The sequence below is a fragment of the Haliaeetus albicilla genome, chromosome 3 (assembly GCF_947461875.1).
Source record: "Haliaeetus albicilla chromosome 3, bHalAlb1.1, whole genome shotgun sequence".
NCBI lineage: Eukaryota > Metazoa > Chordata > Aves > Accipitriformes > Accipitridae > Haliaeetus > Haliaeetus albicilla.
The window spans coordinates 3,738,510-3,750,947 of NC_091485.1; the positions used below are offsets into that span (position 1 = coordinate 3,738,510).

The 12,438-nt window shown below is 38.5% G+C and overlaps 1 protein-coding gene across 10 annotated transcripts in view; it reads left to right on the top strand.

Moving 5' to 3' along the window:
- Positions 1–12,438, top strand: part of FHOD3 (formin homology 2 domain containing 3) — a 393,264-nt gene that overhangs the window by 172,230 nt on the left and 208,596 nt on the right. For all 10 annotated transcript variants that reach the window (XM_069778694.1, XM_069778695.1, XM_069778698.1 and 7 more), the window contains exon 4: positions 5,294–5,361. In XM_069778694.1, the coding sequence (XP_069634795.1) occupies positions 5,294–5,361 (68 nt within the window). The remainder of the gene's footprint in view (positions 1–5,293; positions 5,362–12,438) is intronic.

Below are 12,438 nucleotides of genomic sequence, written 5' to 3' on the forward strand. Positions count from 1 at the left end.
GCTGGTGGAAACCTAGGCAGTTCATTTAAATTCTAAGAGACTATTGCTATTACTTCTATCACTAATATTTCTTCCTAGTGAGCACTTGAAATAATGTTTTATTTATTGTTGCAGGGACAAGAATTAAGTTTTTAGTTTCTAAGTACTAGCCTGTTTGCAAGTGGCTAGTGGAGGCCAGACAATATTGCTACTTCTGTCCCATGCAAGGACTTTAGAAATGAATGGCAGGAAATGTTTCAAATGTTGTTTAATTAGGTCTGCACTAGGTACCCTGCTAATGTAATCAAACATGGAGTTAATCTCCCTTTTATGTTTTTGTAAGGAAAGGAGCTTCATCTTGAAATTATAGTTTAAAGAAAAGAGGCATGGATGGGAGACGTGGAGGTCATTCAGGCAGCAGCAAGTGAAGCAGAGCAACTCCCATTTGTGTTCAGCCAGATGTTCAGGAGCCTTTGCCAATAGCTCAAAAGGCTGATGCTACATAAATTACTATATCCCAGGGACTAATTCAATGGGTGTGATGGAAGAGGAAGGGAGGAGGATGGTACCCTGTCGGTCAGAGGTCAGGTGTAACACATGGGACTGAACCAAGCAATATTCAGCCAATTCTGTTCTTTCTTTTATTATTGTGGATTGAAAACACTCGTTTTCCCATAGAAAGCAGAAGAGAAGTCAATACTTTCATTAATATAAAGACCAATTACTATTTTCTTTAAAAAGTCCCTTTTCCCGTGTAGTCGAAAAAGTTTAATACCCAAGGAAATTTGAGCTTCTGATGGTCATCTTTGAAAACATAGAATCCCCTTTGAAAGCTACCAGTGGTCCCATAAAATAAAGATCTTTAAAGGCTTCTCTTGCTTTCTGAAAAAATGCCGATTGCAAACCAAACTGCCTTGCCTCCACCTCCACGTTTGTACCAAATTCACGTAGAGGCATCCCTTTTCACCTACCATGAATTGTTTCCCTTTCCTCTCCAGGAGAGTTATTTTTACAAAAGTAGAAGCAAACAAAAACCTGGAGTAATAAATAATGGTTTTCTTTTAGAGTGTGAAGCCTTCTCTCGACCAAAGTGTGCTGCCTTTGCAAGAAAATAGGCAGTTGTGGGTTGCTCTCTCATGTGTGTCCATCTGTATCACAGCCTGGTTGTCTTTGACACCCTGCCTGTAGAAAGAAGTGGTAAGCTAAGGGAATCTTTTTGTCTTTCAAGGATATACACCTACCCGTTATGATGTGAAAGATAATTTTAACAAATGTGACTCTTGCTTGTCACAGAAAGGTAAATAAAACTCAAGGCCATACCAGTATCTGGTTTTCTATCAGATAGTTTCACAAGATTTGACTCTGACTTTGGATGTTTGAGGTTGGCAGTGCTGATGCTTATTAATTTTTCAGGATGTCCTACAGTCTACAGATAAAAACCAGGGTTTCAAGGTTAATGAAGTAATAGCTCAGCATCCCAAACAGCATTGCTCCATCAGTGGGAAGCCCATGGAGGGACAAGAGTGCCTTTTTTTTTTTTTTTTTTTTTTTTTTTTTTAAATAAAATAAAGAAATAAGCAGTGCCCTCTAGTGTTAGTTAACATCAGAGGGAACCACCAGGGGAAATTTTCTATCATCTTGCTATCTTCAGTTAAACCTATTTCACAGCCACAGATGCAGCTGTTTCTTGAAGGAAAGTAGTAAAAAAGAACTGCAATAGCACAGCTTATCAGGACATAACTGCCAGAAATGTCATCAATAAGTAGATACAGTCAGGTATCTCAAACTCCCTGGCCTGTTTTATCTTCTCTAATCTTGAAATGTGTGAGTGTAGTATGTCTCCAACCTGTACCTGACCTGGGCAAGGATGAGAGATGTGTTTTACCAACGGGCCAGAGACTTCTGAACATTCAGGGAGAGATGTAGCAGCGAGTGTTCCTGCTTTGAAGTTCAGAGTTTCAGTTTCTGGCATAAAGCAGTCCTGGTGTACACGTATTCAAGCTTATCTACAACACGTTACAACAAGGCAGTGAGCAGGTAGGTCTTCTGGGCTGTCCTTGGAGCACCTCGAATTTTTTGCTTCTAGTGATAGTAAGCAGGTTGGACTCCTGTTTCAAAACCACAGGCATCATTCGTTTCAGTTAAAGACAACTCTGCCAGGGATGCACTGTGGGAATTACAGTCACCTCTGTGCTTTAGCATGGAAGGCTATTTCTCAGTCTGTTTAAAAGAGGGCAACGCTTTAAATTGCTAATGTAAACCAGCAAGCATTAAAAAGCATTTGCTCTCTGGTTTCTGAATTGTCTTCAGTGTGAAAACATGGTAAGCAAATGTGCCTTTCCCTCTCTGTTTTTTTAATTTGATTTTCTACCATAGAGAAAGAGCTTACGAGTGATTATTGCCTTTCAGTTTCTGCTGATGCATTTCATAGCCTTGGTTGCAGTCTGGGGCTTTTGGGATGAGCCCCGAGGTCCCTGTGGTGTTAAAGCTACTGTTGACAAATGGGAATCCTGTAAGGCCTTGAGAGCATCTTACGGAGTGTCCCTGAGCTGTAATCTGTGTGTGCATTTATCATTTTCTGGAAAACAGCACACAGAAATACAATACAAGTACAAGGTTTTATGAGGTGACCCGTGCAGTACCTTGGCTTATGCAGGGTTTCCTGCCCTGGGCGAGGTTCGCCCTGGACTGCGGTTTTCTAAACCAAAACATCTTCTGATGTGGCATGATGCTGAGGAGTGACAGTCTCACTGTCCTCCTTGGGTTATGCTCTGTGAATGTTTCTGATGGCTGCCAGCACGATAAGAAGTGGGTGCCGAGACTTATGTAGGTGGTCAGTATATTGCCTACGTGTAAGGATATCAGGTGAAGAAGGTTAGGAACTTGTACTTCTGAGCTGATTCAACAAGATCAGCTTGACATGAGGAGGGATCTGTGACCGTGCATTGCCTCTGTGTAGATTGCTGCGCCCTGGTAGCAGATACCCGAAATGAGATGACTTACCTGGGCTGTTGCTCCTCAAAAGGGGTGTCAGACCCGCTCAAGCATTTGCGACGCGTGCCGCTGTCTTGTTGCCCCTGCTGTTGCCAAACTTCATGCTTCCAGTAGTTATTGATTCTTCAGCTCTAATGGTAGACCCCTTTTTAAGCTGCAGTTAATAACTTCTGTCCTCTTTGCTACATGTGAGCAGGGAGAGCGTTGTTTTTGCCGATTGCCAAGGATGATGTTACGCTCTGTGAAAAGACCAAGGAGAATAATGTTTGGCATTGTTCCTCTGAGACGTACCAAAAATCTGCACGCACCAATGAAAGCAACCAGCGTTGTAGTATCCTAACAATGGTTCGTTAGGACTTTACCGCGGGCCGGGATGATGATTGTTCCTGTTTAAGACCAAGACCAACAGATGGCATTTGTTAGGACATTGATATTTACGTACAAAGTTGCCAACACTTTAAGAAGCAGTGCCTTTCTTAATTAAGATGATAATGTACTGCCTTGTTTGGAGAGATTCTGCTTGTAATGATGCTGGTGAATTATGAATAGAGGGAAATTAGTAATAACAAATGCCAGATGGAGGTGTCTTTCAAAGAGGAATATTTTGTGTAATATGGCATGTAAAGTTGACAGACCAGGTCTTAAAAAACCTTTATTATTCTTTAAGCTTTCCTGACAAAATTACTCTTTATCCTGCCAAGAAATGTAGTTTCACATGCCAGTGCGTTTTTAAGTGAGAGTAATTAAAGTATGCCTCTAAGTTTATGGCTTGAAGTGAAATCGTTCCTCCAATGTTTTGTCAGGAATCTATAAACAGTGCAAGGAAGGAGACAACTTATAACAACAATAGATTTGCCAGTTCTACATATTCTGCCTTTGAAATCAGACGCAATTAGGGATGAACAAAACTACTTTCAAAGTTTACCAAAAAAAAGTGTAAGTTTTGCTGAAGTTTTACTTCACGTTTTTTCTTTGGTTGACGATGACTTGGGAATAAGAGACGTTTTTCTAAAATTAAAACCTGCCTTCTTTGATTGAAGAAAAAAATGATTACTGAGTTATAAGTGCATCGAATCCTCCAATGCTAGGCCTTTTTTGTTACTTCCTGAGAGAAGGAAATAAAATTGATTTTGTAGTGTAAAGTAGTAATTAGAAGAGAAGTAGACAAGGGCAAGTAAGAAATAAAACTTTGGGGGTTGATATTTAATGTTCTCATAAGAACATTCCCACTCCACGGGCATTCCAGCTTTGATCTCATGACATGCTGGCTGCTGTCCATCGCAGAGAAGGTCCTTCCGTGATGGTCTGTGGGTGAGGCAAAGTGTGTCATGGGAGGTGACCGTGAAGATTTGATTTTCCTTTGTAATTGTCCTCAGATTGCATTAGTGTAATAAAATTCAATTTAGGACTGTAGAAGCGTTGCATATAGTCTTTCTATCAGATATGCCAAACGTTGTAGACCAGGAGGATTTGAAGAACATACTTTCTGCTCCATCCTTCCATAGTCACAAATCACTCCCAATATGCAATAATAAACTTGAGATGTACACTCCAAGACTTCTTCCAAAGGCACAAATGTTTTGGCAGGGTTCAGAAAGGTAGCAGAGGAGTTGCTTTTGTCTTCTTTAAATTATTTCTACAAGTATGCATTAGTATGGGAATAAATGAAGTAATATATTTCAGTATTGGATGATGAAAAGAAGGCTTCTGCTTCATTTAGAAAAAGATCGAGATCAGTTTTCATGAGAATAAAACACTGTTTTGAATTATGCTTAGAACAGACTGTCCGACTATTTCTGGTATTAATGTTCATTGCTATTGCAAAAAGGATTTAACAATAGAAAGATGAGAACATGAGAAAAGAATGTCTAGAGGGAAGGCAGTCAAGGATGGGATTCAGTGGCTCTAGCTTTGATAACAATAGCAAAGAGTGCTCTCAGTTGAGTCTTTTGAGACTAATCTGGTACTGTCAATAAACCCTAAATTTACCTTAATGCAGAAAGAGCAGTATTTCTAGGCATTTTCAAAAACTCCATAGAGCATTGCTTCTCACTGATCTTGTTAAAGCTACTGTGAATTTACCTGGGAGATGCCATCTGCAGTTATGGACAACTAAACCCTGGTTTTACTTTACATTTTTAATGAATGAGTCCTGTAGATATAAAAGACAAAGCTGCTTTCTTTAACAGCAGTGTACCTAGTGAGAAACAAGCACTATGACTCTTCCACTCCAACTCTTTTGAAAACCCTACTACTTTTTTGCCCTGTTGTTGGTTTTGTTTATGCTGAACTTCTTTCTGTTGCTTTTTTTTTTCCCCAGAAAAACTTTACAATTCCAATGGACGGGAGCTGAGACGGGCACTTTTCTCCTTGAAACAAATATTTCAGGTGAGCAAATAACGGCTGTCCATTCTGTGATTTCTTTTTTTAACGTAGGGAATAATTTACAGGTTCTGGCAAAAGTGAATTTTAAGACTTCATTTGTAATGTGCAATTAGCCAATTGCTTCTTAGGGTCTTCTCTCTTTATGGTCTACAAGCTTTTTCCTGTCCCTTCAGTGTGTCTGAAGGCAGGACCAGATGTGGAGTTATGGCAGAGTTAGTGGTTGGAACCTGCCAGGAAAGGAGAGAAGAAAATTGGGACTCTTACGTGGAAACAGGCTGCTCATTAGACAGTGGCATAGTTCTGTATCAGGAAGACTGGGAGGGGGATGTGAAAACAGGAGCTAGGAAACCATGGGTTGGGGTGATGGCCCAACATTGGCCTAGTAATTGACAAATAGACTAGGTTTAAGCCACATCAAAAACTGAAAAAGGGTGAGAGAGACATGGGAGAGATCTGATGAGGAACCAAGATGTAGTGGGATTGTTCTGAAGGTGTTAGAATTTAGGTTGAGGTTAGAGGAAATGATTTATTGATTAGCCGAAAAGATAGTTCATAGAGCTGAGGAGGGTATGGTAGTGACTGATGAATTTAAGTTTAAGGAAGGGCATGGATTTGAATGTGAGTGTTCGTTATGGAGGAGACCTGAAATCAGCAGGATTTTGGGTCCTGTGGGGAAGTAGCCAATGTGATAGGCAAGAGGTGTGGATGATAAGAAAGTGAATTGAATGAAAAGCTTGGTTTTACTGGATAAGGGGAAGGACTTGGGAATGTTGCAGGACTGGAAGGAAACTTGTTGTAGAGAACAGGTCAGGAAAAGTGGAAAAGAAGACATTGGTGAGAACTAGAGCATACTGCCAATGTGATCCTAAAATGCAATTCAGGATGACACATTCCATTTCTAAATGGAATATAAGTGAAATCAATAAGAGCATCTCTCCTCCTTTACTAATGGATCCAAATGGAGGATGACAACATATAATGTTTTTCAGCCGCAACAGGTAGGTGCAAGGGTTTCAAGCTGTTAGTTTAGTGTTTTTTGCTTTGTTTTAAATAGACATTTATTCTAAGAGTAACAACGTTTAACAATTCTGCAAGACTGCAGAATTGCAGATTTCCAAAACACACAATGCTTTCTACAGGTGTCAAAGTTAAGCATTCAGAATTTAGAAAATGCCAGAAAGAAGATTTTTCTGAACAATAGGAGTAGATGGTGAATGGTAGACCATTTAATAGAAAAGTTTGGCAGTTGGTCTTCTGGGTCAGAAGAAAGTCCTTGAAGTTTGACATTTTTGGACAAAGAAGGAGTTCCAGCTCTGAAACAGTCTGGTCATCTCATGGCCACAGATTGGGAAAACCATTGTCTCTTCAAGGCATTCCCAGGGAAAGACTGTTTGAGAGTCACCATGATGCAAGTTGGGTTTCCCTGTGAGCTTGCCAAGTGGATGGACTGTGTGCTCAGAGGAAATTAGGCAGGTTTCGAAGAGTCTTTTCTGGTTTCTTCTCTTTTTTTTTCAGCTCAACTGTTTCTGGGAAGTATTTGTATTTCTTTGGATTTACATATTCCACAGGTTAATCTTGGTATTCACACATATTTAGCAGTGAGTGCTAAGCCTCTCTTCCCACCCATCCCACAACTCCCATACCTCCCATCATGACTTTTCCCAGTTTGGGTATTCATAAATGTTCTCTTCCATGTAGGTTATTTGAAGTCTAGTAGGTAGTTCTGAGCACGCAGTACCCGGTGCTTCCAGTGAACACACCAGTAAGATATCTGTCTTCCAGCTGATCAGCTGTTTTCACAGAAATGTTGTTTAAATATTTATCCTAATAAATTTTATTGAAGTTGACTGGGTTGAAGAATAATGATAGGGGAGGGAAAAGTAATCCACACAAACCCATATCTGTATATGAATTTAGTTTTTAAGTGAAGCCTGTCTGACAGTTTCAGAACATAATTTTCCCTGAAGAATTCGACATCCCTGCTTCCTAATGTATGTGATACAGAAGGGAGTTTGGGAATTATCTGTTACAGCTTCAAGTAGCTACTTCTGGTAGAACTGTGGCTGTTTGTCGAACAAACGTACCCTTCAAAAAATCTTCATATACTCTCAAAATACTGGTTCTCATTAGTGGATAATCGGGGCTGGAGAGTATTCATATAATATGCTCAAGTATTTGAGGTAGTACACTTCAGATTGGAAAATGAGACCCTGTATGATGTAAATTCCTGTTTACCTGTCAACGTCGCTGTCCTTAACAACGGTTACTGGCATTGCTAAGGGCATCTTTTGAGTCTGATTTTAGTTTATCTCATAATGAACCATGAGAGAGAATGTAAGATGATTTTTCTATCTGTTTTAGAAAGAAAAGCTTTTTCAATTTTTTAGTGAAGAAAAATACAAGTTAATATTATAAGGTTATGTTATAGACCAAACACTATTGTCCAAAAGGTCATACCAAATATATTTTTTAGTCTATGACATTGAAGTATGTCAGGATTAGAAACGTGTCATCTTAAAAGCTTTTTAAAAAGTATATTTTTCAATATAAGTATCTGTTTGATTTTGTATCTCATTATATTTAGTATTTTAAATTCCTTAAGAATATAATATTTCGGAAATAAAATGTTCACTTCAAAACCGGTCTTTATTTTCATTTTAACAAATTTTCAGAGTGTTATGGAGACTTCATCATGTCTTTAAGTGCCAAGACCGTTCATAACAGCATGTTTTTGTAATCATTTCATCATAGCTGAGTTAATTTGGCATGGGTTCTGTGTCAGTATCATTTTTAATTTAAAGAGCTTCAAGGTAGTGTGCAGTCTTTTATTTGCGTTAAGTGGGAACAAGCCCAAGTTTTACATCAAATATGAATTCCAAGTAGTCGGAGCTCTTGCTTTTTCACGCGAGGCCTCAGCAATATTAGCAATGTTTGGCAAAAGCAATGCTTTTTTTCCGGATTTTAAGTGAAAGATTCATTTGGCAAGTCCAAACTTGGAATTTCTCTTTGGTTTCTTCTGGTGGCTGGTTTTGGCAAAATGATAAAGGTTATGTGGAGCATTTTTCTTTGATAGTAAAGCCATTTTGTTCCTGTCATTCATTCTGACGGGTTGAGATAGCCACACTCATCATCTTTTGCTGGACTGTACTGCAGTATTCTTCTGATTCACCGTTATGCTTTTTGGCGAACAAACTTAGAGAGTAAGGAAAGTAATCTTCAGACTAGAAGTATCTGAAGCACTTGACCTTAAAAGAGCTGAAAAAAAAGATATATAGATATAATTGACAACCTGTTGGAGTACAGTTTAGCTCCCTTTGAAGGTATTTTCTGACAGACTTCTGGGTTGCCTGGTTCTTGTGTTTATGAGAGATTCGTGAATTTTGTGCAAAGTGCTAACACCTCCCAAAGGCATCCGGGGCAGAGTCCAGCTGAACATGGCACTTATAAAATTGGGGTTGAAAAACATTCTTGCATTTCCTGATTGTGCTATCGTAAGAGAGATAAAAATACAGCTGCTTAAAACATTTAATTCAATATCCATCTTAAAAGCAGAAAAATTGGGTATGAGCAATATAATATATATGTAAATAGTGCTGCGCAATTTACGTGGTATTAAAGAAGCTTTTTGAACAAGACCTCTGATGTGACTAGATGTAATATAAAGCAGGCATGCTTTAGAACCTATAAACAAAAGTGTGCCTTGTCGTTACAAAGCATTACAAAGCAGAGTTTCAAATCATGCTGACTGCATCATTTCAAAATCTGAAGTAACTGCATAAGAATATGGTGCCGTAAGAAAAAGAAGAAAGCTATAAAGCATGTTTTAGGTCTGTTGAAATCTATAATCACGTGTAAATCTGCTTCTTAAAGTTTTGGAAAATATTTTTAATCAATCAATGCATTAGGTTTTCTGGAAAGCAGACCTAAAGGGTATATTTTAAAGTGTTAAGGAAAAAAGCCAGTTTTCTTTTAGGACTGCTTTCCCCACTAAGCGTCATTTGACAAGGGCAGGAGATCTCCCACTATTTTTCTTGAGGAGCCTATGTTCCCGTTTTGTGTTGTGATCAGAATATCAAGCCACAAAGTTACAAAATTCTCGTACAGAATTTTCTTCTATTGTTGAGAAATTCATTAATCATTGAACAATTGAGCTTTGTGTAAAACGTCACAAAGAACAGCTATGTAGGGGCCGTGGAAACATTAACTAGAAGGTGTTTGGATAGACACAATCTTATCAGTGAGTGAAATCGAATGTCACACACTTCAGCTGCTAAGGAGTCATCAATCATCCTTAGGGGAGCAGGAGGAGTCTTCTGTGTTTGCCTCATTGATCTCAGGGAAGGAGGCTGCTCCTTCCCCTCTTGCAAGCATGACTGATGACTCCTTAGGGTCTGAAGCTGTGTGACACTTGATTTAGGGGCTGCTGTCATCACTTGTGAGGCAGCCTGCCACCTCTCCCCTTTAAGAGCCCTCTTGGAAGGGTTCTTGATTAAGTCACGAAAAAGAGAGAAACCTTCATTTTCTTCCCAAATCGAATTCACTGTAGTTCCGCGTAGCAGTTTACATATCTGTTTCATTCTGTTTTACAAAGGATATGTCTCATTACTGTTTAGAGATTATAAATAAATAGACATGACACATTAAATGTCAAAATCAGTTTCTCAATTTCACTGGCAAATAGAGAGGCTTCTCCATGCCTAGACAATGTTACGGGCTGAGGTCTAAACAGTTCTTAATGAGACTATAAAATGTGAACTACTTGCACCGCAAGGATAGCCTAAAAACTTGGGAAGCCGCCATTATTCGTTCTCTAATTTGTACGTATCTTTGAATTGAACCAGGAGAGCTTGTTTTGTATGGAGCCTATCTACTTTAGCTTCCTCAGGTATGTAATGCAGTGCATGAACATTGTTCGATCTTTTGCTGAGCTGCCACGGAGAATATCCCTGATAGAGTCTGGTCTAGGTGACTTTTCTAGTAATTCTGCTATTAACCGGGAGGAAAAACCCACAGTGTATTCGTGTATCTGTTGTCTACTCGAGGTGCAAAGGTTGGAATTCTGTCCCTATCGAGTCAATGGCATAAAATGTCTCTAGTTTCAGTGTTATTTTTACCTGCTGGTTGACTGCATACCAGTAGATGGATCATGGTAAACAAACGGAGATGGTGACAGCAGGACTTTTTCTGTTCATTTCCCGCTAACTGCTTTGTCTTTATGGGGGGAGGTAACCAAAGCATTTCTCGCTAATTTTTATATAGATTACTCTGATACTGAGGCGTGACTTATTTTTGCTTGCTTGCTTCTGGCACTGACAGGGGAAAAACAGTTATCTGGGGAAAAAGATCCTATAATTACCTACGCCTTCATTAACTGATATAACAAAATATTGAAAGCAGAAAGTTACTTCCAAATGGTTCAACTTGCTGAAATAGTAGTAGAGTTTCTTTTCCATGTTCTTTCTTTCCACCTGTTTTAAGAATTGTAGTACAGTTTGGTTCCCTCTCCTGAAAGAACGGAATACATCAGTTTATTGCTTTGTGCAACCCAAACAGGTAGCCCACCGTTTTCAGGGGTAGAACTTGATGGTAATTCTCAGGTGAACATGGCATCATGCGACTGCAAAGTTAAATGCGGTGAGAGCGCTAGAAGCAAGCAGTGTCACAGTAAGGTGGCTTTCTGCCTGCAGCTCCCTCACCTGATAGAGGGATCAGGCAGGTTATGTGAAAGTAGAGAAGTTAATGACCGAAGTCACTGAAGACCATGTTCAGAGTAAAGGGGAAACAGGACTTTATTGGAGAAGGTGGTGTTGAAGATCAGGCAGGATCACAATAATTTGATCTTGGTAACTCAAGAAAGCAGACTTAAAGAAAGAACATAAGTGTGGCATGGGAGCAACTTTGCTGTACAGGCTAAGCACTCTTTCCTTTCTAAATTTTAATTTGTCTTTTATCAACTTAAGACATGAGTGATTCTTTGGGAATCTCCATAACATCAATTGAAGATACCTTTGGTTTTGTCTTAGCAGTGCAAACTTCCCTACGTATAAGTGCCAATACATCTTTTACAGAGTGATTATTTATCAGAAAAGTTTAGACATGAAAGACCATAGACTGTTTTTTCTCCTTGGTCTTCTTAGAGTTTGCTGTATGGATCCAAAAGGAAGAAAACCCTTTATGAAGGGAAACCCAAAAGCTTAAAGGACCAATTCTTCATTCATATACAAATGAGACGCATTTCACTAAGGAAGAAAAAGTAATATATAAATGGGAAATGGGTGTTAATAAATGATGTGTTGGACTTTGATAAAATAATACAAATATGAGCTGAAAGTTTTCAGGTTGTAAATTTATTCTTTTTTTATGGACACCCAACAGGAAAGAGCAATTATTCTAAGAAGTTACTTTAATTTCAGTAGACAAGATTACATTTTAAAAAAAGGAAAAAAAAAAAAAAGAGATTGTTAAGAAAGTTTTAAACTTTTAAATCTTTTCATGAATCTATACAATATTTGTTGTCTACCTGCTACCATACTTTTCCTTCTGGTTTTGTTGGCTGGAACTCGATGCTCTAAACATACCTTAACTGTGTCTAATAAACACTGATTTGACTTTGAGGAATCTCAACAAATCTAATAGAGCAGGATTTGATTTTTATCTATTACTTATTTCCTCAAGATTTTTTTTTATATGCTGCAGGACAGCTACTGGGATAGCTACATGGGTACTGCTGGGTATCCTCGGTATCTGCATACCTGTGATTTAAGGAATTCAAGAAATTTGATAAAGACTTTGAGAAGTCTTGCATTACTGAAAAGCTATTCATACAAATATGTTGTTTCAAGTTTACTTTTTTAAAAATTTGGACAGGTGAAAAAAATCCAAAGATCTCTGAACCTCTTTCACATTAGAGTATTTCCCAATACCCTCAAGCTTGAAGAAATTCTGTCTGTAAGACAATTGCATTTTTGTTTCAAGGTATTAATTATTGGATATGTATTCACGCGTTTTAATTTGCAAAGTAATGTTAACTGTTACAATATTTATTTTGCCCCCATGTATTCTTTCAACTGTCTAAAAGAA